We start from the raw sequence: 25,904 nt of genomic DNA on the forward strand, positions 1-25,904 counted from the left end.
AACCATTCACACTCTCATTCACACCTACGGTCAATTTAGAGTCACCAGTTAATCTAACCTGCATGTCTTTGGACTGTGGGGAAAACCGGAGCACCCGGAGGAAACCCATTCAGACACGGGGAGAACATGCAAACTCCGCACAGAAAGGCCCTCACCGGCCACGGGGCTCGAACCCGGACCTTCTTGCTGTGAGGCGACAGCGCTAACCACTACACCACCGTGCCGCCCACACAGCAAAAAAGAAGAAGAAGAAGAAGAAATAAAACCTGATTGATATCTGGTGGTGGTAGCATCATGTTATTTAGAGGCATAGCAGCAGATGTGCTGCCTAGGGTGTGTGATAGACTGCCCCCTGAGGCTATTTTACATATATTTTAAATATAAGGAAATATACTGTCTTGACTTCATTCAACTTCCACTGAGATATATTCCAGGCTTATAATCGCAAGTTTATTGTTACACTTTTACAGTGTCGCATTATTCTGATACTGAAACCGATTTTCTGGATGAATAATATGACAAGGAAAGATTTGTGTTTAGTGTTTATGCTGCACTTCCGTGTTGACGTCACCCGACGCCACATAAAAGAGGAGGGCAATCTGTACTCTTCACACACACCAGAATAACCGTCATCTCATGCCGCGCGTCTTTATTACTGTGTAGCATTTGGATGTTTTGTTTCCGATCAGATCACGTGGGTGTATTTTTGTTTTAAGTGTGAACGCATGAGTTAGTGCAGATATTCCGGATAGGCCTGTCCACAGCTCGCACCGTCGCAAAACTTCAGGTACGGAAGAGCAACTAGTGTGCAGCCATGACCTTTTATTACACGCCATGTAGCGACTCTGAGGACTGTTTTCACATCTGTGGAGTTTAAACCCATCCCCTTCAGAGCTCGGACAAGGTTTGGTTTGATTTGGTTTGGTTTGATCACAGCTCGCTCTTTTTGTTTTTGTTTAGGGCCCAAAACAAACAGCGCGTTCGAAACAACAAACAAACAGACAGAGAGAGAAAACAAAACGCGCACACACACACACACACATGGGGCCCAAACAGAGCAGTCCGGCGGCTGGTTCTCGCCTCAGGGCTTATTCAGGTTCGGATGTTCCCACTTCCACCAGCACAGCCGCCGCCGGTTCTGGGAGCGCGAGCGCAGCGGCGATTCGGTACTACAACACCGGAAACCAGCAGCAGGTCGGCGCGCGCGGTCGGTACCCGACGGACGGTGCGAGACCCAACTCGCTTTTTCAGCCCACCATCATAGCGCAGAGTAGCGGGACTCAAAGCGACGAGGACGGGGAGCTAAGCCATTCCGGTCCGAGATTACTGATCGGATCGTTACCGGCCCACCTGTCCCCTCACCTGCTCGGAGGTAAGATGCGCCATAATCACGGAAGCACGCGCGCCATGATGAGTCAATGGGTCTGATTGAGGTTGGGTGAAAGCAATCAGACAACAATAACCTACCAAGAGCTGAACCTCTAATCCTAATGCATTGTGATCATAACAGTTACACTACTTTTATTCCAAAAAAAAACAGTCTGTGATGGTTATAAAGACGCGCAGAACTTTGTCAGCTCTCCGCACACTGTATATCAAAGGTCACAGTGAGGCTCATGGCATTGACTTGATTTATTGTGTCTTCTTTCTTTTTGTTCATTCTTTAGTTCTAGATTTTCTTTCTTTCTAGATTTTATTTCATTTATTTATTCATCAACAGACCCTGCGAATCCAATTACAGCAATTATAATACATAGGGCCAAATTACAGGGCGGCACAGTGGTGTAGTGGTTAGCGCTGTCGCCTCACAGCAAGAAGGTCCGGGTTCGAGCCCCGGGGCCGGCGAGGGCCTTTCTGTGCGGAGTTTGCATGTTCTCCCCGTGTCCGCGTGGGTTTCCTCCGGGTGCTCCGGTTTCCCCCACAGTCCAAAGACATGCAGGTTAACTAGTGACTCTAAATTGACCGTAGGTGTGAATGTGAGTGTGAATGGTTGTCTGTGTCTATGTGTCAGCCCTGTGATGACCTGGCGACTTGTCCGGGGTGTAACCCGCCTTTTGCCCGTAGTCAGCTGGGATAGGCTCCAGCTTGCCTGCGACCCTGTAGAAGGATAAAGCGGCTTGAGATAATGAGATGAGATGAGGGCCAAATTACTCAAGGAGGGCTTTTTTTTCCCCTTTCTGAAATGCTATTGGCTAGTTCGTTGCTTGGTTACAAAAATTAGCAACAAAATGGCTGACTCTGCAGTGCTGCGTTTCGCTATATTTGACGAAGAAATGATAAATCAATTGAAAGCTGCAAGCAAGAATGAAAATACCAAAAAAAGTACGAATTTTTGGCTTTCCGTGTTTAAGAAATGGGCTGCAGAAAGACAAATAAACGAAATTCTCTAGTGGCATATGAATGCTGTGAGTTAGACAAGGTTTCTTTCCTCACTTTGCAGTTTTATGCAGAAGTGAGGAAAGAAAACGGGGAAAACTACGAACCAGACTCTCTTAAAGTAATGCAGGCAGCATTGGATCGGCATCTGAGACGAGAGAAATATCCGGGATCAATCCTGAAAGATGTAAATCCTCATGTCGTGTCGCCGTGTCATGATGAAAGATGCTTGAGAAACTGATTCAAACGTGCAAGAAAGTCCTGCGCCTTGATTGGTTCAGAAAGCATGAATGACAAATGTTGTGAACTTGAATGGCTTCCGAAGTATGAATTTGGCCCTATATATTATAAACAAGTAATCATATGGTTCCTCGTAAAATTAAGGAACAATTTCACTCATGATTTTGAAGTTTTGAAATTTTCAAAACTTCGAAATCACTTGTGAAATTAATCCTTAATTTTACTTGGCCCCATAATTACCTATACTAATAACAATTAAAACATACTTTTTACTGTTTGGTTTTATGGTTGTTTTTAATTATCATCGCTGTAATTGGACCCGCAGGGTCTGTTGATGATGAATGAATAAATAAATGAAATGAAATCTAGGAAGAAAGAAAATCTAGAAGGGGGGAGGACAAAGATATCTAGAAAGAAAGAAATGTTTTAAGTCATGTATAATTGTTTGGTCTCATAAGTGGTTCTATATTATGCATTTTATAGTTTACCGTTTTAGATCTGTTGCTTTTTACTGTTTGGTTTCATGGTTAACAGATGTTAAAACAGTAAACTATAAAATGCATAATATAGAACCACTTATGAGACCAAACAATTATACATGACTTAAAACACACTTTCTTTTTCATTCTAGATATCTAGATTTCTCTCTTTCTAGAATTTTTTTTTTTTTTATTTAATCTTTTTAGATTTTCTTTCTAGGATTTCTCATTTTACCCAAACAAGCAAATTATCATGAGCATAACGACACGAACTATCTTTCCAACTGACCGATATCATATAAACATGCATATAAACATGGTGGATTATTTACAGTACATGTTAATAAGATAACATTTAAATCCTTAAATGTCAATGTAGTCCGTAACCATGCACATATAACTGGTTTAACTTTATTCATCGGAGCAGGAGTTAACTTTAGGTAGACAGCATGATTATAGAATAACCATCATGACATTTTGTGACTTGACCAGTCAAGTTATATAAAATAACTTCTTTAGCAGGAGTTAAACCAGCAAAACCTCAACGTTTTGAGAAAGTTAAAGGAACCATCATACAGACATGGGTTCTTGACCATAAGAGTTTCAAATCAGATTAGTGTTCATATTTACCTGTAAGTAAGTACTGATAGTATGTGTTACAGATAAGTGAATCCTTAAAGATTCTTAAAATGACTTACTCCAAGTCAATGAAATGTTTTGTTTATTTAGAGCCAAACAGAGCAATGAAATGGAAATATTTTCAGTTATCAGAGGTTCTCCTTAGAACCCTGTCTGGTAGGGGAACCAAAGAACACTCAATTTTCATCTAACCATTATAGTAATGAATATAAGTCAATGATGGCAGAGAACCTTTCTTAATTCATGGATCTTTCATTGCTCAGTGCCAAAGAGACCCAACTATATTTCTTGCTGTAAATGCTACTATTATGCTGAAGGATCTTTTGTGTTGGAAACTGATTTTAAAGTTTATTGTATTAGCAGCAGGGGGAAAAAGACTCATGGGCTGAAAAATTCTCTCGGGGGGAGGGGGGATTATTTATATAGGAATTTTTTAAAAATATGATATCAGCCTAAAGAGCCTGTTCTTGCCATTTTGTTTTCAAGAGTGTGTTATGAGAAATGGGCATGAAATTGATATTGTGCACACTTTTTATTTAAAAAAAAAAAACTCTTCCCCTGTATTTTATTTGTGAGAAAGTTCCCAAGGTAGGCAGGACTTTTAGAAGGCAGCATAAGGATCACAGACTTCTAATGGCTTCTGTTTTAAGTGACTTTGAAAGACAATTCTATAGTTGTTGGTTGTATGGAAATTTCATGATGGTTTGAAGAACAAAGTGGATATAACTGAAGTCAAAACAAATGCATACCACTTGTTTGTCTTTCATAAGCTAAAAATCTTGACACCATTTGGTGTCATGATTTTAAAAAAAAAAACCTCTGGTTTCTGTGGTATAAACACTTCTCTTGGCTGTGATACTGCTTCGGTTTATTTTAAAAGCAGTTATATAGCACTTTACAGCAATCAGGGCATAGGTTTAGATCCCTAATGATCATGCCAGAGGTGACCTGTCGCAAGGGAAAAACTCCATGAGGTGCCATGAGGAAGAAACCTTGAAAGTAATCGGACTTAAAAGGGAACCCATCCTGTCCTCTTTTCTGACTAGGCTGTAAATCATTATGCTCTTTAGTAATTGTGTATTATAAATCCGATAGTACTAGTTGTGTAATCATCATGTTTAGTATGAGCAGGTTGTGACGGAGTCCTGGGATGAGTGTGGAAGTGTTTCTGATTACAGCAGCAGTTCTTTGGTACAAATCTATGCTATCTAATTGAGAGCAAGGATGAGTCTTGGGCATCATGTATCCAAATGTGGAACTGCACAGTTCTATCACTGACATACGAATCCATCCGTTATCCATAACCGCTTATCCTGTACAGGGTTGCAGGCAAGCTGGAGCCTATCCCAGCTGACTATGGGCAAGAGGTGGGGTACACCCTGGACAAGTCACCAGATCATCACAGAGCTGATGCATAGAGACAAACCATTCACACCTACGGTCAATTTAGAGTCACCACTTAACCTAACCTGCATGTCTTTGGACTGTGGGGGAAACCGGAGCACCCGGAGGAAACCCACGCGGACACGGGGAGAACATGCAAACTCCACACAGAAAGGCCCTTGCCGGCCACTGGGCTCAAACCCAGAACCTTCTTGCTGTGAGGCGACAGTGTTAACCACTATGCCGCCGTGTGGATGCATTTCTTTAATCAGACTTCATTCATTTGTTCACTCAGTTATACATCCTATAAATAATCAGTTTGAGACCAAATATTTAACTCCTGCATATTTATGTCGTTAGTGGATAGTGTTTTCAAATCAAATTTGCCATATGAGTTCTACAGTATTTTACCTCGAACTTGACATATTTTCTCAGTCATTATTTGTTTTGGAAACAAATGCGTCATGGTCTATTGGGGTTAGTACGAGCAAAGCAGTACAAGTCATGTCATTACTATTTGAATCTGTTGTGCATAAAGTGTTGATCGCAATCATTGGATAGTCATTTTTAAGGCTCTTTCTAAGGAATCATAAAATGTAAATTACTTGAACATTACTGTAATTTAGCATAAATCATTATCATGATTTTCCATTGCACACACTTTGTGCTCATCCCAGGACTCGTGTTACGTTCTCTCTCTCTCTCAAAAGTTTACTATTGCAAACTTTCTAAAAACGTTACACACTTTCTACACAAAATAGCACTTGCACAAATTAAGTACAAAAAAAAAGTACCTGACACCAAATAACAGCCTTTTTTTTTTTTTTTTTTTTAAACTGAAAAGTTTTTTTTTTTTAAGGGAAACTTAAGGCAATTTTTTAAAATCAAAATTCTATTTCTCATTTGATTAAATATAGGAATGCATTTCTGATCGCTATGTTGTCACTGCTATAGCAAGTTATGAGTGTTTGAAATATGCTCTGTAATATCAGTCCATGTGTCCAAGCAATGGCTGTAAACGAGATTTGTTGAGATCTGTGCGAGGCATTGTAGGACTGAAGTAAAACGTACAGCGGAAATCAAAGTGACCAACATCCGCCAACGTTGTTAAGACACGCGCGCCCTCTTTCGAATGCTGAAGTAATCAAGCTGGAAGTTTTGTTTGTTTTGATAGCAATCAGGAAAGTTTGAAAAAAGCAGGCAGTAATCGTTATTTAAACTCGTTTTTGTGCAATATTTTGTTTGGAAAACATTTTTCAAAATCGCGACACTGATACCTGGCTAACACTTCACGTTTCGAAGTCTCGCACAAGTCTCGAAGATCGCATGGATAAGCGACGCCTGCCGTGGACCAAACGAACTACATTCAACATGGCTAAAAACTGAACAGGCCAATAAGTATAATATTAAATTGCAATTAGTTGCCAATACGAGTCACTATATAAGGTTACTAAAACTGAAAACGTAATTGAATAACACATTAAGAAATAAAGCAAATTTAAAAATTTCAGTTCCCCTTGAACCCTGAAATTAGGTGGTGTATCATGTAACCGTCATAAACTGCAGAAATTATGTTGAAAAATTATATTTTTTGTAACTTTTGGTAATGTTAAATATTGTAGATTCAAATGTTGGCCATTTCGGTTTATAAATCTGTTTTTCTTTTTTCTCCCTGCTTTTAGGTTTGTCTTTGTCGTTCCTACACAAGTCAGTGTTTGAGGTTTTTTTTTTTTTTTTGGAAAAACTTGAAATTTGTTTGTGCAACTGTTTTTAATATATCTCATTATCTCTATCTCTAGCCGCTTTATCCTGTTCTACAGGGTCGCAGGGAAGCTGGAGCCTATCCCAGCTGACTACGGGCGAAAGGTGGGGTACACCCTGGACAAGTCGCCAGGTCATCACAGGGCTGACACATAGACACAGACAACCATTCACATTCACACCTACGGTCAATTTAGAGTCACCAGTTAACCTAACCTGCATGTCTTTGGACTGTGGGGGAAACCGGAGCACCCAGAGGAAACCCACACGGACACGGGGAGAACATGCAAAGTCCACACGGAAAGGCCCTCGCCGGCCACGGAGCTCGAACCCGGACCTTCTTGCTGTGAGGTGACAGTGCTAACCACTACACCACCGTGCCGCCCTTTTTATATATATATAAAAAAAGTGTATGTTTTTCAGCTTCTACATGAACATCTTTCAGCTTGTTTGAGATACTACCCATGATCTGAAACTCTTTTTGTACATCCTTACAACCAGATGTCAGGGCTGTATGCCAGATCTTTCTAGAACGGAGCTATTTATCAGCCTTCCGTAAAGGTTTTATTGAACATCATGTTAGTTGTGCAATGCTAGTGCCTTTTACAGTAATAACTGCACACTTGAGCAATTTCCCCCACCAGAACCAGGAAGCAGCAGGCTGTTCTGCGTGCGTGTGTGCGCGTGCGTGTGTGCATGTGTGCGCGTGTGTGTGTGGACTGTACATTTGTCTTGGACTATTAATGGAAGGGGGCTTGCCTTAAAACCTTCACCCAAAACAGATGATAATGCTCAGGTGTTATCACAATCTTGTCATGTTGGAGGTGAAAGTGGAACACACAGAGGAGGAAGGGGGCTCTGACCTAGTGGCTTCCTTGAAGTCACATGCTTTGCAGAAATGTGCAGTGTGCGTTTTTAGAATTTGCTCTGTTACTAAACTAAACCTGAAACGCACTTTTTCAAGGGTTAGCTGAAGTCAGTGTAGTCAGTCAGACTTTTTTGCTGAATGATAACACCACCTTCTTCGGAGTTGTGTAACCTTGCTGTATAGCTGCTTGCTAATTTGTCCTGGTCATTCGAGGTTGGTTTATGAGGAAGGAAAAAAAAATCGTATGACCATTTTATTACCAGTGTTTCTAACAACTAATAACTCTGCTAATCAGTAAGCTTGGTTATGGTTTGACTTTTTTAATGTTGTGTAAAATTACATGGAATGATCTGATCACTGCAAAATATCAGGTTTTGGCTTGAGTAATAACTAAACAAAGTAAGTTGCTCAGTAGATGGATATCCTGTAGTTGTATGACTGTATGTACTAAAGTTATATTGCAGTGTAATTTGTGTTTTCTAGTAAAAACATGGCTGCATTGCTACCTTTTTATATCCAGTAACTTATGGGTTCATCAACAAGGTTGCATTACATAGTTTAGTTTCCTGAAAACGGTCTTTATTTTTAATTCGTATTATGCATGTCTTGTGGTTAAGTCTCTCAAGTGTGCTTGCGCATAGTATGTGTCGTGGAAACTCTCCCAAGCAAAAATAATTCAAAGTCTTTAAGGAGTTTGGAGAAAAGTTTAGACTTATTAAATCAATTCACAAAATCCGAGTCAGTCTGCAGAGTGATCTGACTCCGAAGTGCAAAAGCATTCATTTTTATCGTGTTCGGATATGAAGTTTGATAAGTGTAATGAATTTTGATTGGTTCACACATCTGAACATTCAAATTTTTTTTTTTAAACTGGATCATATAAACCTTTTGTAAGTTTCAAGTTTGTCTCCACCAATATTTCCAAGGCCACACTGAGCTAACGTTATCACTTAAACAAGACTTTTATTCTGATTAACACATGATTCAAAGTTCTATAATATAATGCATTAACCGATATATTTGTAACTTCATTTACTCTTTACTGAAAATTAACATGATTAGCTCCTGAATCAAAATACAATCATCATAAAACAAATTCGTTTTTTTTTTTTTTTTATTTAAATTAAGCTACACGTGTGGTTACATATGCATATAAAATTGCCATGTATGCCGATAGAATGTATCGATATACATGAAATACCCTATTTATTGGGCTAAGATGCTAGGTATCTATCAAATTCCAAGAAATTTGATTAGCAGAGATGGCAGACAAGGTGCTAAAATCTATGGTTTAGTCTTACTATTTACAGTCTTTGACCTGTTGCTTTGGTGATAAGAGAGACGCTGGTGAGACCCCCCCCCCCCCCCCCCCAATTTATTTATCTTTATTTTAATTATTAAGCTAAAGCAACACTTGGTCCAAATGCAAAGCGCGTTTGTCTAACAGAAAAGGTGGTTTACTGATGTACAAGAGACTTGCATTTGCTTCTGTTGGTGCTTAGTTTCGTTTCACACCAACTTGACTTGGGTGAAATTTGACCTGTGAATTCATGAGCCTTGGTCTTAAGGCAGCTGAGAGAACGTAGGCAGGACTGTGGTCTCTTTGGTTGGTTAAAAACATGTTTTCTTACTGCTGCTTGACACGGTTAAGGAGGGCAAGTCAGTGTGGTGCCTTTTTTTATGGAATTAAAGTACATCTCTACACTTATTGTAGAGTTGTGTAAATTAGACACTGTAGAATGTACTGTATGGAACGAAGTGGATCGGTGTGTTAAGATTCGATTGATTAACGAATGAGCGTGACATTAGTCAGTCATTTAATGTCTCACTTGCATGGTATTTGGGCATCTGTTTCAGTAAACTCCCAGTTGTTCACTGGAAGTTAACGGACGTTACACATAGAGCGGTGATTAAAAACGAGAAATTAACTGTAATTACTAGTATGAGGTTGCTCAAAAATGGTTCAACTTGGAGTAGTTAGTAGTTGAGTAAGGAAATTCATCCATGATGGGGTAATGTGAGGTGGTCTGAAGGTGATTTATCACAGCATGTCCTAAAGTGCATGTTCATTTTGTACGTCGGTGGTTTGCCAGAAATTGATTTTGAAGTTGATTTAATCGGTACAGAGTACTCAGTGTTGCTATGTGATTATCATTATGTGTATGAAAAAAAAAAATAGTGGGTGATGTATGAATGACTTGCTTGTTTGAAATTATGCAGAGACCACTGTTTATTTTCTCAACATCAGTAAGCTAGGTTTTAAGCGTCTGCATTAGCAAAACTGTAGCCTAATAGTATGGACCAGTGCTAGCAACACTAGTTAGTTTTGTTTTGTTCTGTATACACTCACCGGCCACTTTAAAAATTCCTGTTCTTGGCTGCAGGAGTGGAACCCAGCGTGCTCTTCTGCTGTTGCACGCTGAGATGCTTTTCTGCTCACCGTGGTTGTAAACAGTTGCTATGAGTTACTATATCCTTCCTGGCAGCTTGAACCAATCTGTACTGAGTTTCCCAAAAGCATCGCAGAACAAAGATAAGCGTTAAAGGAGCGGAGTCACGTGTACTGCGCATGCTCTGCATGAATCAGAATCTTGAAAACAGTTCAGCCCAACCAGAAATCAAAAGTTGGAGAATCCGTCCAATTAGCGTCAAAATCGATTTCAGTCATTGCTAAACTATCATTACTTCAAATTATTTTTGTATATGAGTGATTCCACGCTTATGGGTACTGAAATGGGGACATGAACTTATTTTTAAAAATTCACCTAAAACCATTTCTTTTTTTTACCATCAGATCACAAAACATGTAATCTTTAATGAATGATATGTTAAAAGATAACTAATTTTCTGAGATGTAATAACATATTTATATGCCAAAGTCAGAACGTAACAGAAGTGTTGTGGACATATATATTCTCAATTTTAACAATGTAGAATTACTTTTTGAAACATAGGAAAGTGATGTTTTAGCAAATATAATTAATAACCATGTGTAGTAGAATAAACATACACATTCTTTCAATAAGATTAACATGGTATATAGCTAGATTGTAATTAATTTGTAACAGACGCGAGATGGACAATCGTAACAGAAGTAATGTAACAGACATCATTTTGGAACTCATAGGCTTGACTTTGGCATATAAATATGTTTTTATTACATCTCAGAAAATTAAAGTTATCTTTTAACATATCATTCATTAAAGATTACATGTTTTGTGACCTGATGGTAAAAAAATAAATGGTTTTAGGTGAATTTTTAAAAATAAGTTCATGTCCCCATTTCAGTACCCATAAGCGTGGAATCACTCATTTGTTTAGACATTAGGTTTTCTTTCTGGAGCTATATTTTCCAGATGTTTTAGGATCTTCGTAACTTTTTTTTTTTTTTTTTTTTGGCTAAAGGATGTCTGCTCACAGCGCAAACGCTATGGCAGTGGCCGGGAGATTTCTAAAGAGCGCTGAAAAGAAAAGAGGTACGAAAATCGTGGCACAGAGCCCACAAAAGGATTTGCATGCACCAAGATATTCTGGCTACCTTCAATTCCCTCAAACTGAAATGTATTTACTCGAGTGATGCAGCTTTCCTTCAGCACTTGCTGTCGCTCAAGATGAGGAGACAATGCAGGTAAGAGAATCGAAACTTGTGCAGTAACCGTGACACAGCCCCTTTAAGTAGTAGAGTGAGCAGCACAATGAAAACAGTCCTAGTTAAGATGCTCTTAGGCTACATCCACACGGCAACGAGATTTTATTAAAAAGAATATCGCGTCCATATGGGCAACGGATCAATAAAATATCAGGTACATATGGCAACGCAACGCTTGCTGAAAATGATGCAATACACATGCCACACCTCTACGTGCGCTGTAAGACGGTCCCATCGGAGACACCAGAACAATAGAAGTAGGACGCATGCGCATAAACTCCTTCTACCCGGCGTGAAGCACTCAGGAACAAACACACAACAAGAAGATGGCTGCGACTACGCAAGGAAATCGTGCCTTCTGTGTGTACAAATTAGTTTTATTAGTGTGCATAGTTTTATATAACTTAATTTTCTTATTGTGTGTGAATATTTTGAAAAGCAGTCTTGCCCAATAAAAAAAAAAGAAATTCAAGAAATGGTTCAGTTACTGGGGCGGCACGGTGGTGTAGTGGTTAGCGCTGTCGCCTCACAGCAAGAAGGTCCTGGGTTCGAGCCCCGGGGCCGGCGAGGGCCTTTCTGTGTGGAGTTTGCATGTTCTCCCCGTGTCCGCGTGGGTTTCCTCCGGGTGCTCCGGTTTCCCCCACAGTCCAAAGACATGCAGGTTAGGTTAACTGGTGACTCTAAATTGACCGTAGGTGTGAATGGTTGTCTGTGTCTATGTGTCAGCCCTGTGATGACCTGGCGACTTGTCCAGGGTGTACCCCGCCTTTCGCCCGTAGTCAGCTGGGATAGGCTCCAGCTTGCCTGCGACCCTGTAGAAGGATAAAGCGGCTTGAGATAATGAGATGAGATGAGGTTCAGTTACTTGTTTATTTAAAAGAAAAGCTGTATACAAAAGTGAATGCAATGCAGTGGTTCATACAAAACAGCGAGAGTGCTGCTTGTTCTAGTCATGTGGTTGTGACGTCCTCGTAAACAAATCCGTTCTACTCATCCAGACGACTTCGCAACGGCGCAGTTGCCAGATTTTTCCACTCTGGAACCCGTTCTCAAAAAATATCGTTTTGGGGCACCCAAAACGCCGGTGCCGTGTGGACGCCAGGCTGAAACGATAAACAATTTTATCAGATTCACCTGAATCCGTTGCCGTGTGGACAGCCTCTTAGTCTTTAAAAGGCTTTTGCGACACCCGCCACTGTCCGTTTTCCTTGGACCTCTCATCAACGAGGCGTTTCCATCCACAGAACTGTCTGGTTTTTTTTGGTTTTCGCACCGTTCTGTGTAAACTCTAGAGGTGTGTGTGAACCCCAGGAGATCAGCAGTTTCTGAAATACTCAAACCAGTCCATCTGGCTCAAACCAACACCCATGCCACAGTGAAGGTTACATTTTGAGATCGCAATTTTTCCCATTCTGATATTTGAAGTGAACATTAACTGAAACTCTTTATTTGTATCTGTATGAGTTTATGCGTAGTGCTGCTGTCAAGGGATCGGCTGATTAGAGAACTGCATAAAACAGCAAGTGGATGGTTGTTCCTAATAAAGTGGCTAGTGAGTGTAGATATCCAGCACTGATGAGCAGTGGAAACAATTGCCTTGGTGTAGTCTTTACTTGGAAATATTTTAACTTCTTGCTCTCTTTGTGATTTTTGTCCCTGTAAGTCGTAGCGTTTCATACCTTTAGCACTATAAAGTGCAGTGAGGATATGCTATGAGGAACAGAGAAAATGGATAAGGTAGTGCTTCATTTTGATGCACGTGACTGAAATTGAGCATCATTTTGGAACGTGGGTTAGTAAAAGTAAGCAATGGTAGAAAAGTATTATCCTGTGAACTCGCACCTCGTTATCAGATGTTGGCCTTGCCCTTTAGGAGCAGCTTTTATGGTTTGCATGTGGTCTGTTGCATAAGCGTCACATCTGTTTGGTCAGAAGCTCCGGGATTTCCAGAGCTTGTGCTTTACTACAGCCAGTTAATTTAGAAATGCAAGTATACACAGACGACTATAGGTGGGAACATTTGTGACTGTAGAGCATGTCAGTAGGTATGAGCCTAAAAACAAGCTAATGATACAAAGCTTTTTACCAAAGGACTAATGGCACTTATGTAATCTGTCTACATAAACAAGGTAGCTTGGTGGTGATATCTAGCACTGTGCAAACACTTTCACTTTGTTCTACCACGCTGGGTAAAATCATGTCCTATACTTCAGTGAATGGGCGTGGCTTAGGGGCCGAGGTCTCCACACCAAATTCCAGATCTGCCTGAAACTGTCTTGGAAGCAAACAATGCATTGACAAAAACTTAAAAAGGTGAAACAAAATGGGAAGTAAAGATCAGTAAACCCATATTAAAGCAATACTTCGTTATTGGGCGGGTATTCCAGCTAGAAACCCATCAGAAAAGGATCCAAGTAAGAGCCTTTGAGGATGTGAAAGTTTTTATTTCCTCAGAGTAGGTTGTCAAACAGTAAAGTGATTTTATGTATGTTTTTAAAATTAAGGTTTGTTTAACCTTAATGAAATTTAATTATGTAAATTAAAAAAGATTGCAGGCTTCTAGTGTTGTAGCACCCGGAATCTTTTATTATCTCGATTTTGTATGTAAAGAGTTTGCAAAAGTAGGAAAAATGGTCGAACCTCCTGCTTGATTTTTGTCTTCCCTGGCTTGCTCTTTCGGGATTTAAATATAACCGTCTCAAAACTGCTTTACAGAAACCCGAATGCAGTGTCTGTTAGAAAGGCGCTACAAATAAAACTGATATCAGAATTGGTATTTAATGTACATTATTTTGACTTGTATCACAGCCTGGTTTAATTCTAAGTATTTGATTTAATTTTGTATAACAGTAGCACTAACATTTAGTTATGGCTGTAACTGGAAATTTTATATATACATAAGTGTGTGTGAGAACCCCTTCACAGAGACTTCTATGACAAACATTCTACATTTATCTAAGGTTAATAAAGACTAAAGTGTTTAACAAGACACGATTTATGTAGTGAAGCGTTCTGTTTGGAGATGTTTTTAACGAAGGAGTCTCCAGTGTTGGCTCTTTGTGACCGATCAGTAACTTTTGACACATGAGTCTTTATGACTGTTTGTTTGGGGTTTTTTTTGGTTACATGATGATCTGTCTTATTAACTTCAAGAGAGAAGGAAAAAAGAGGATGGTGCATGAACAACTGACTATAGCTGCTGTGAGAACAGGAACTCCTTTCTCGCAGACTTTCCACAACATTAAATGCAACTACGAACTGTAAAACGTGATGTCTTTTTTGTTAACAAATGTAAGAATTGTAACCGACAAATCACCGCGGTGTATTGATTGAGAATTTTTTTTTTTTTGGATTGATGGACAATAAAATCCAAAGGATAACATGTTAAAGTGAAAAACACCAACATGGTCCTTGGTGTTAAGAAGGAATAAGTGGAATAAAATGGCCTTGACATGTAAAATATGCAAATATTGAAAATTGTCAAGACTGCATTAATTGAATTGATGCTTGATGTACTGGGTGGCACGGTGATGTAGTGGTTAGCACTGTCACCTCACAGCAAGAAGGTTCTGGGTTTGAGCCCAGTGGCTGATAGGGGGGGTCTTTCTGTGTGGAATTTGCATGTTCTCCGGGTGTGCTGGTTTTCCCCCACAGTCCAAAGACATGCAGTTAGGTAAACTGGCTAGTCTAAATTGTCCATGTGTGAGAGTGATGCACCTTTTTCCACCAAATCAGTTCCAGGGCTGGTTCGGGGCCGGTGCTGGTTCACAACTCGTTCAACTTGCGAGCCAGCTGAGAACCAGTTTGCTTTTCCATAGCTCGCGGTGCTAAGGGAAGACACGTCAGTTACGTCGTTGTATACGTCAGTTACGTTGCTACGTTTGCATAAACCTTGGCGCGAATATTGAAGCAAAAACAACACAGAAGAAGCAGCAGCAATAATAATAATAATAATAATAATGGATGACTTCGCGTTTGTACAGCTGCTGCTTCTCGTCGCTTAAAAATGGCAATCTTTCACGGTCTTGTTGGTCTTAACAACTCCGCCCCCCCACTGACGTAAGTGGTTCTTTCCTCTGGCCCAGCAGAGAGTTGGTGCTAGCCTGGAACCGGTTTTTCTGGCCCCAGAGCCAGTTCTTTGTCAGTGGAAACAGAAAACCCGGTTCCAAACTAAGCACTGGCCCCGAACCAGCCCTGGAACGGAGTTGGTGGAAAAGGGGCATGAGTGAGTGCACAGAAAGGAACTGGCCACCCTACTGCTGTAATTCTGGCCAAGTTAACCAAACATGGTTCACCTCAAGCCCAGATTGGGTTCGGCAGTGATGACAATGACATTATCTGCTTAATAATAATTTAATAATTTTGAATTTCGCATCTTGGCCTATTTCACCTCTTAGAGTTGGAGACCCCCCCCCCCCCCCCCCCCCCCCCCCCCGCCCGTTCCTTATGCACAATGTGTGAGATGCTTTTTCTGTTATAAACAAGAGTGCTCTGATGGCGCAATATCCCCTGCTGGTAACTATATCTGTTATAAGTGCTTAATACACCCTCATGAAATTGTCGAAGTACAAGTTTTGTAATCGAGGTCCATAACTCTGGTAAGAAGTGACTGAATTGAATGAAATTGTAATATGAGCATTACTGACACATAACAAAGCTTTTTGCAAAGTTTTGGAAAATTCTTGCAAAAATTGTTAGAGGAGTTGATTTCAGAAGCCAAGTGCACTTTTTAATGAAATTGTCAAAGTGCAGGTTTGGTAATCAAGGTCTGTAACTCCTGGTAAAATGTGACTGAATTGAACGAAATTGCAGTATGCGTATTACCGACATGCTGTAGAACAAAGAATCCTGTCAAGTTTCATGAAATTCCTCCAAAAATTGTAAGAGGAGTTGATTTCAGAAGGTGAGTACCCTTCCCGGGACGGACGGACGGACGGACGGACGGACGGACATCGCCACGACGACAATCTCCCTTTTGGGCCTTTCGGCCAGCGGGGGATAAAAATGACTCAAGGCTTCATTGGACTTTTAGCTGCCTGAACTGGTTCTTACCCTATCTGATGGGAGAACCTCATGTCGTAGGGTTCAGTACAGATTATGAATGATTTTCCGAGAGGGACAAATTAAGATGTATTAAGATTAACAATGTATTGTGTTCTAAGTTTTACAAAACGGATGTCGGCACTTAAATCTGTCTGTCTTGTATTGTAGCTGGATTCAACTGTCCTGTGTGTTCGAAGTTTGTTGCTTCAGATGAAATTGACCTTCACCTTGTCATGTGTCTCACCAAACCAAGACTCACCTATAACGGTAAGACCATCGCTTCTGTTGTCTGAACGCTGTTCTGCTTCAGCAGTCGGCTTAATCAGTCAGTAATCATTAACGCAAAGCCCTGACACTGCTCTTCTCGTTTAACCCTCTGGGGGTCCTTTAGAATTGCTTACAATGTGTTTATCGTCAGCACACAGTTTAACAATGTCCCCTCCGTGGTGTGGTGATGGTTTAGTCCCATGTAATTATTGTTTGAACTGTTCCACTTTAATGTTGTGTACAAACTAAACAAAGGTTCCCTTTAATGAGTCATGGCAATAAATCCTTTAAGTCAACACCTCATGTTCAGCAGCTGATTAATGTGGTTAAAACTCTTTTGTTTAAAAAGGAATGTGTATTTTATTACTGCTAATACCACAGATGTTGAATTCTTCAACCTAATTGGTCATAAGTTGTTTTATTTTCTATAGCAACAGTTCGGACAGTAGTTCTAGCTGCAGCTCAAATCATTTATAATAATGCACTTTTTGATGTAATTTTGTTTATGTAGTAAGGATTTGCGCAGGGGTTCGTACACAGGACACGGCACATAATCGAAAGCTAATAGATTACGAGCGTGTTGCTATTGAACAAAAAAGTATAATTGTTTGTGTTGAAGCTTTCCATAAGGACAACTTTATTTGACTTTTTTTTTTTTTTAAAAAGATTTTTTGGGGGGCTTTTTTCACTTTTATTGGCTAGGACAGTGTAGAGACAGGAAATGAGCGGGAGAGAGACGGGGAGGGATCGGTAAATGACCTCGGGTCGGAATCGAACCCGGGTTCCCGGATTTATGGTATGGCGCCTTATCCACCGGAGCCATGACGCCCCAAACTTTATTTGACATTTATGTTAAATAAAGGATTCTCCAGTGTCAGTGTCCTATGAGGGAGGCTTCAGGATAGGAAACGTGTTTTGGAAACATAATAAGCTGCGTTTTTAAGTCTTAAGTTCAACACAGAGGCGGAAAAAAACTGTTTATAGCCGCTGTTATGCAAGTGCTAAGGGGAATGAAGTTGTCTCAAAGATGCTTCACAACAAGAAGTGTAACTATAAATGATGTGTCATTTCAATGTCAGTAATTACAATTTTATGATACAAAAGGAATAAAACACTGTGGGATGTGCTGTTGTGGGAATATAATCAACTTTTTTGGATGGTAAAAGTAACTCTGCTTTCTGTCTGACCACTTTTGATGGTTTTCCTCTAACAGCATGCCCCCCCCCCCCCCCCCAATGAGTTTTATTCCTTACTTGGTGCTGAACCTTGTGACTCTGACTAGTGAAATATTTACATGTGCTAGATTAATGAGTAAACGCACATTGAGACATTTCCAGCTTCTGAGTAGTAAAGCTATTTAAATGGTTTCCATAATTCCCATTCAGAAAGTCAGACTTCCTCAAGAGCGCAGAGTTGGAATTCCTTCGTTTCAACGCTGACGTGCTTAAACAAACACTTCCATACTCACTCCTGACTTTTTTTTTTTTCTTCTTATTTAGTCAAGTCAACTTTATTGTCAATAATGCCATATGTGCAGGGCATACACATTTTATTTATTTTAAATACAATCACGAATTTCTCTGGAGTTTTCAGGTTTAGATCCTCTCGTCGTATTCTCTTTAGATTAGACAGAGCTTTATTGATCCCTTTGGGAGGGTTCCCTCAGGGAAATTAAAAATTCCAGCAGCCTCATTACAGGATAAACAGAGAATAGAAAATGGAGAACTTCTAGATACATTAAGTATTTACATATATAAATATTTAAAAAAAAAAAAAAAGTCCAGCAGGAGAGATATTGCACTTTATATTGCACATTGTCCAGTATTACTTTTTGTCAGGCTAGGCTACTGCTCCTTCCCGTCCTCTGTCCTCCTGTTACCCCTCCTCCCCCCCAGAGAGGAGTTGTACAGTCTGATGGCGTGAGGGACAAAGGAGTTTTTGAGTCTGTTTGTCCTGCACTTGGGAAGGAGCATTCTGTCACTGAACAGGCTCCTCTGGTTGCTGATGACGGTGTGCAGAGGGTGACTGGCATCATCCATGATGTTCAGTAGTTTGTCCATAGACCTCTTCTCTGCCACCGTCACCAGAGAGTCCAGCTTCACGCCGACCACAGAGCCGGCCCGCCTGATCAGTTTGTCCAGCCTGGATGTGTCATCCTTGGATGTGCTGCCCCCCCACCCACCACGGTGTAAAACAGAACACTGGCGACCACGGACTGATAGAACATCCACAGGAGTTTCCTGCAGATGTTAAAGGTCCGCAGCCTCCTCAGGAAGTATAGCCTGCTCTGTCCCTTCCTGTACAGGTGGTTGGTGTTGCAAGTCCAGTCCAGCTTGCTGTCCAGCCACTCATCTCTTCCAGCCATCTCTTAACCACTCATCTCTTCATTGCTCTTGAAGCATTTGCTTCTTTAACATTTTTTTCTTGAGAGCAGGGAGACTTTTTTTTAATCTATTTCCCTATTTGAACAATTGGAACAACAAAAAAACGCCGCAAAAATTAACCATATTGAAGACAAATTGAGCCTTGCTTACCCGAAGACGGTGTCTGTTTGTTTGACCCCCAGGTGAAATTATCACGTGATGCATGAAGTCTTGCGCAAGGGGTCTATAGTGCAAAGTGTCTCCTTAACCATTTTTCAAACAGACTTGGATGATGGGATGATAACCAAAAAATAAATAAAAAATTTGCGAGTGGTGCCTTTTGATCAAAAGGGTAGAATGTGTTTTTTTTTTTTTTTTTTTTTTTTTAAATAAAGTTCTATGGATTACCAAAGTCTACATGTATTCTGCATTTATTTTTAAATTAAATAACACTACTGTACAGGTGATGTTCCTGCCTCACAGCTTCAGAGTTCCCAGTTTTTCCTGAGCTCCATTTTATATCTACATGGAGTGTCGCACTGTCTCATATGGTACAGCAACATAAAGGGACACCACGCGAGGATAAAGGCTGACAATAGAATTATTTATTAAAGTAAATAAGCATGTTAAAAGATAAAAGTACAGCGTAAATCAGGGACAGGATGCACTAGAATGCCTTTGCCACTGTATAAATGTACATATGAATGACAGGCTCGCCTTTTAAATCCTTAATATGACCTGTTGCATATATTTACAAGCTATTCAAGATCTTTTTACTTCCATGTAGAAACCAAACCAGTTGAACATGGTGGAGGTGGTGTCCCTCATGCAGTGAAGGAGGGTATCTGATGACTCTGCAGGACTGGTGCTCAGGCTCTGTTTTGAACTCTTTAACATCACCTTTATTAACTCCAGCGATGATTTCAGAGGTGTAATCGCACCATCACCAACAAGACTTGAGCTGTTCCCCTTCCCTCAGGGCCACAAATGAACCAATGACGCATGCGCGCGTACACTTCATGATATCGCAAAAAAGTAGGAGTGTTGCAGTTTGAAGTGTCTTGTGGTATGATGACCTCATCTTTTTATGGCGGGGGAGATTAGCAGCGTCATGTTCTTTGTGTATGATCAAATTACAAAGTGGGGGGGGGAAGCACACTAAACAGTACCAGTCCTTGTAGCCTGGGTAAGTGTACACCTTTTGCATATTTAGTATCTCGAATGGTGCATGTAGTGAACATTTTACACTTTGCTCTAAAAGGTGATTACATTCTAATTATGTACCTTTTTTTTACATTTTTTCTTCAGAAGAACTTTTTTAAATATCCATTTCCAGGTGAAAGACGCATATAAAATGCACCAATAATAAAGGTCGCAATGTAAAGATGTATGGAGGCAGTGATGTAATGTGTTTACAGCAGTAGCTGATTACACAGCCAGAGGGTTTTCAGTGCAGTCACGTCCCCTGTGCAAAGAAACGGAGGTTGCTGTGTTTGACTGACAAAGCTCTGAGTTTGTGATCTTTTGCCAAGGAAAAATGAAACCCATTTACAACACTGAATTCCTACTTGGAACCTTAAGATGGTCCTCTCCACCCTGTTTAGCACATGATGTCCTCAACACTAAGCAAAGTAGCACTGTTTTTACTTTTAAATGTGTGTGTGTGTGTGTGTGTGTGTGTGTGTGTGTGTACACACGTATTTGCTTTAGATCAAGCAACATGCAGACATTAACATGTTAAATCATTGATTTCTATCCACATTCACTGGATATGAGCAATCGCGCACTCTGGCTACTCTACTACTAGGATATCCGCTCCTATACCATGAGGAGAGACCAGCAAAACAGCAGAGCATGTTGCTGAACTAACCGAGGGTGAAATAAAAACTTGACTTGAAAACAAAACCCCAAAAATTGAAACAGAAATGGCTAAGATGTGTTTTTTTTTTTTTTTTCCTGTTCCACATGCCAGCCCAGTTGGTGGTGGTAATGCAGCTTTAAGTTGGTTTGCCAACCACCAAAAAAACCCTGAAGTTATCTCTAGCCGCTTTATCCTGTTCTACAAGGTCGCAGGCAAGCTGGAGCCTATCCTAGCTGACTATGGGTGAAAGGCGGGGTACACCCTGGACAAGTCGCCAGGTCATCACAGGGTCGACACTTAGACACAGACAACCATTCACACTCACATTCACACCTACGCTCAATTTAGAGTCACCAGTTAACCTAACCTGCATGTCTTTGGACTGTGGGGGAAACCGGAGCACCCGGAGGAAACCCACGCGGACACGGGGAGAACATGCAAACTCCAAACAGAAAGGCCCTCGCTGGCCACGGGGCTCAAACCCGGACCTTCTTGCTGTGAGGCGACAGCGCTAACCACTACACCACCGTGCCGCCCACACTTTTTTTTTTTTTCTTCAAGAATGGTAGCATTTTTTTTTCCCCACACATTGCTACCGTCATTTTGCTGATTTTGTCTGACGTTTTGTATAAAGTTATTGTTTATCGAATTTGCAAAAAATAAAAATGCTCTTTTCTCAAAATTCAGTGAGATGTGGATAGAATAAAACAGATGCACCTCGTCAGCTATCGGCTCATATACTTGATTTCGTGAAATAACTGTTAAATATACAGTTAATTGTTTTGAGGAGGTAAATATACCTCACTCAAAACGGTGAGCTTACTAGATTGTAGCTAACGAAAGGGAACATGGAGGCGTCCGTGTTCTTTCTGCCACTTTGTAGCTCAAACACACGGAGGTTGAAAATGACAATGTTCTAAACTCCCATTTCTGCAAGAAGTTGAATACAGCATATGATTTTAGAGCGAATCCAGAGGGAGCCGGTTATAAAATCTTATCCCAGTTGCAGTAAGGTACAAAAGAGAACAGTTGGAATAAGGAACATCAGTTTAAAAAAAAAAAAAAATTTTATTTATTATTGACCAAGTAATGTCTGTTCCTTTATGACTTTAGAGGATGTCTTGATGAAGGACTCTGGGGAGTGTGCGATATGTTTGGATGACCTGATCCAAGGAGACACCATTGCCAGACTGCCCTGCCTCTGCATCTACCACAAAGGGTAAAGACAAAATGAACGTATTACAAGACAAACCTGATCCAAGCACACACGGATCTGGTTACAAATCAGTATTTATTCTTTTCTCTCTCCCCCTACAGGTGTATTGATGAGTGGTTTGAGGTAAACAGGTCATGCCCAGAACACCCTACTGATTAAACAATTGTTAACGTTGCACAGGTATTGTACACAGTCATGCCTTTTTTCTTTTGAATTAATTCATTCTGGCCTGGACAAAGAGTATAACCTTGTCCCCTCCCCTTTGTTTTAAGGTTCTTTCATTTAATCACTGAAGGCTGCACACCCCATGATCCAGAACCTCTGTGAATTATTTTTATATCCACACCTGTGCCAAAAGACGATTAAAACTGACTCAGGGATCCTGCCCATGTGTGACTTATTCCCCTCCCCATTTCAATTTTAGCACACCAAAGGACCGAGTGCAAAAACACTGCTGTGTTGAACCATCTGGGCTTCAGGATGTAGCTTCACTGTATCTACACTGGACATGTTTCTTTTGTCCCGAGTAAGAAACGGTGCTCAGGAGAACAAGGATGTTTGTCATTGAACACAGCCACGTTGGACACACAAAGTATGCTGGGTGAACTTGTACCCAATTTTGGGCTAACTATTCTAGAAGTAGAGATCTAAAGTAGCAACTGATTTTCACCTCTGTTTAAAAGAAATGGTCCCCCCCCCCCCCCCCCCCCCCCAAAGTGTGGAGATTACATAGTTCGGTGCTAAAAGAATCAAGTGCCGTGGTTTTTTTTTTTTTTTGCTAAAATGTGCTGCTATGTTTCATGGGCAATAGTCGTAAATGAAATTTTACTAAAGCATTTCTATGAGTTTGGGTTCAGGATTTCACAGGAACACACTGTTCAGGGTGATTTACACAACTGAAAGCTCGTTGTAATCTGACCACTTAATGTTTGTGTTTGGTGTTGCAGTACGACATGGTAGCTTTCTGAAAATCATGAAGCGAGTTATTTCAAGTCCATGTTTTGATTGTACACTTAGAGCCTTGTGTAAGGTGTGGACTATAGTTAGGCTTATTACTCATTTACTTTGTGGTTTTTTTTTTTTTTCTCCTCCTCTCCCTCAAGGAAAACATGGTCAGTTATGATTTTTAGTAAACCCACCAGACTGATACATTGCACTAATAAAGGACAATAGAATTATCAGGAGATAATCCACTATGAATTTCATAAATAGTGTTGTATAATAGTTTAAGTTAATGTTATTTGGTTATTTCATTTTGAATTACCATTGTATAACTGAAATTGCATTGAAGACATGTTTAACTTAAGTGCAATTTAGAAAAATGGTAACTGTACATTTTAATAATACATTTGCAAATCTGTATTTGGCTCCTCATTGTTTCATGTCAAATCACAATAAAACTCTGGGAACCTGTGAAGGTCTTCATGCTTTATTATGGATAAAAACAGTGAATCAACTCTTTATACATACAGGCACCACACCCTATCATAGGATCATGTGGTAACACATTACAAGAAGCCAAAAAACTAAAAATCACCACCCCAACAGCATCTTGGTAATATTATTTTGAGACATGCTCCAGCAAGCTCTGAGCTTGGAAACTCCTTCCAAAAAGAAGAAAACTTCACTGTAATTACACATTTCCCCCCTGCTCAGTTCTTTTAATCTGATCTATTAGTGAGGGTCCGGTGTAGTTGTTGGTCTTCACAGCCTGTAACTTCTTTATGTAATCTTCAGGTAGTCCGTTCTGTTGGGCACCTAAACATATGACCTGCAGTTGGGCAAGGAGAGAGACTTTAAACACAGCAATCAGGTTTATCATTAAAGTTTTTTAACCTGGGCCCAAGTATTTACTAGGGACAAAAATGATTGATTGAAATCGGTCCATTATTGAGTTCTGTTATCACGGCAACAACTGCCACGCAATGTATATAACTGTAAACCACTACAATGTAATTCTATGGGCCTGAGTTTTCCTTTAAGGCTTTTGCCATATGAGAAGCCACCTGATGTAGTACTGCATGAAAATATGCATTAAATCCTACAGTAAGAGTCTGGAGGTTGTGGGGTAGCGGCTAATGGGCATGATTTGTATAACAATACTCAATTTATAAACTGATTTAACAATTTAACAAAAAATGACACTGTAATGCCGTGACTTCTGTCTCTCCCAGGGTGAATAGTGGATACCAATATTTTCATCCTCTTGTGGGTGCAATCAGTTATTGATATTAAGTGATCAAGCTCGTTAAATCAGTCTCATTAAATTTCGAAGGTCAATAATTAAAATGAATCAATCCCATTGAATTGTTTAATTTGACTCGTTTGAATTGAATCGTTCAGTGAATCATTTAGTGAATCATACCATTAATCCTGGTGCTTTAATAATAAATTACCAAACAGCTAAATTATGGTATATTTCCAAATTATTAAGATCACTTACCATATTACATAAAACATATGCACCCTTTTGAATTCTTTGAGAAGATTGGGGACTTCAGATATTGTTCACAAATAAACACAGTTTGTTTAATAAATGAATTTATTATACAAAGATAAAAATAATAAATCAATATATACAAGCAGTGAGGTGTAGGTGAGGTGTGTGTGTAGGACTTGACCATGTGTTTAGCCTCGTGTAGCTAACTGCACGTGGTGGAGGCCTAGCTTGTTGCTAGCTAAAACAAAAGAATGTTATCTAAATAGAACAAAGGATTAGCTCGGTGTTTAGCCTCGTGTAGCTAACTACACGTGGTGGAGGCCTAGATTAGCCTTGTGTTGCTAGTATGGGTTTGTGAAAGGCCCTATGGCCTAGCTAAAGCGTGTTTGTTAGGCCTGGTGAGGCCTACTGAGCACGTGTGGCTAAAGACAAAAGGGAAGCTATCTAAAGTGTATCAGGCCTGGTCAGGCCTGTTGAGCACGTGTTCTCAGTAACAAAAAGATTCCACACTCATAGCGTTACCAAACTCACTGAAACCTTGATAAGGTCAAAATGTATGATAAGGAAATGAAGGTGTTAGTCAGAATAAGAGAGAGAGAGAGAGAGAGAGAAAATGCACAACCTATCAAACAATTGAGAGAACATAGAACCAAAATAAATCAACACGCTGCGTGTTTAACAGTGTAACAGATAAACCTGGGTTTAAATTCACACTCTTTCAAATAAAAGCAAATTCCTAAGACTATCCTAATTATGCCCAAATGCCAAAATCTTACTTAATCCTGCCTTTAGCAAGATATGAAGAACTATTCGCCGGGGTAGTTTCGGGCCTCACCGTGGGAGCACGTGAGCCGCTCGTGATGGAGGCGCAGAAAACTTTCGGGTCCAGCGGAGCACTTGGGTGGTTCCCGTGGAGAGCAGAGGATTCTTGGTCCGAACCTCAGCGTTCGTGAGGAAAAGTCTCTGATCAGAATAAGACGCACAGCGCTTTTGAGTTAAAAAGGATTCAATCGCTTCTTAACTTTTAACTGCCTGGGCTGCAGTCGTGACATCACTTCTAATGCAAGTAAACCGGTTGTAACTCCGGTTGAGTTTAAAGATCGCGCGACTCGAGTGTTAACCTTTGCCAAGGGTAAGAAAGAAAATCGCGCTGAGTGATGGATCTTGCAAGAAAGAAGACGTCTTTTTGGTGGAGAGCGCCTCTTTATACGTCCAGATCCATCGGAAGCCAGACGCGAGAGACAACGATGGAAGCGTTGGCTTGGATTTATGCGTGCATGGCAGACTGACGTAGGTGATCCCGCCCACGCGTGACGTAG

General features: G+C 40.3%; 2 protein-coding genes across 3 annotated transcripts in view; one reads left to right on the forward strand and one right to left on the reverse strand.

The window, feature by feature from the left end:
• The first annotated feature begins 597 nt into the window (after nucleotides 1-597).
• znrf2a (zinc and ring finger 2a) lies at nucleotides 598-23,562 on the forward strand. Of its 2 annotated transcripts, XM_060942634.1 has the most exons (5): nucleotides 598-1,372; nucleotides 16,607-16,705; nucleotides 22,043-22,148; nucleotides 22,247-22,325; nucleotides 22,418-23,562. In XM_060942634.1, the coding sequence occupies exons 1-4, from the start codon at nucleotides 1,042-1,044 to the stop codon at nucleotides 22,302-22,304; spliced, it is 594 nt and encodes a 197-aa protein (XP_060798617.1). In that variant the 5' UTR covers nucleotides 598-1,041; the 3' UTR covers nucleotides 22,305-22,325; nucleotides 22,418-23,562. The 2 variants fall into 2 exon arrangements, with proteins under 2 accessions (XP_060798617.1, XP_060798618.1); XM_060942635.1 differs by lacking the exons at nucleotides 22,247-22,325; nucleotides 22,418-23,562 and having other exon boundaries at nucleotides 19,856-22,136.
• The window catches only part of ggcta (gamma-glutamylcyclotransferase a), a 37,385-nt gene continuing 35,039 nt past the window's right edge, over nucleotides 23,559-25,904 (reverse strand). Inside the window, exon 4 of the mRNA XM_060942636.1 lies at nucleotides 23,559-23,916. Coding sequence (XP_060798619.1) covers nucleotides 23,779-23,916 — 138 coding nt within the window. The 3' untranslated portion in view covers nucleotides 23,559-23,778. The remainder of the gene's footprint in view (nucleotides 23,917-25,904) is intronic.

Source organism: Neoarius graeffei, chromosome 16 (genome assembly GCF_027579695.1).
Source record: "Neoarius graeffei isolate fNeoGra1 chromosome 16, fNeoGra1.pri, whole genome shotgun sequence".
NCBI classification, from domain to species: domain Eukaryota; kingdom Metazoa; phylum Chordata; class Actinopteri; order Siluriformes; family Ariidae; genus Neoarius; species Neoarius graeffei.

Bases quoted from the DNA above. Each gene is read 5' to 3' on its own strand.
- znrf2a (XM_060942634.1), top strand. From the start codon at position 1,042: ATGGGGCCCAAACAGAGCAGTCCGGCGGCTGGTTCTCGCCTCAGGGCT. The intron at 16,706-22,042 runs GTAAGACCATCG...TTATGACTTTAG, and splicing joins ACCAAGACTCACCTATAACG to AGGATGTCTTGATGAAGGAC. The intron at 22,149-22,246 runs GTAAAGACAAAA...CTCCCCCTACAG, and splicing joins CTCTGCATCTACCACAAAGG to GTGTATTGATGAGTGGTTTG.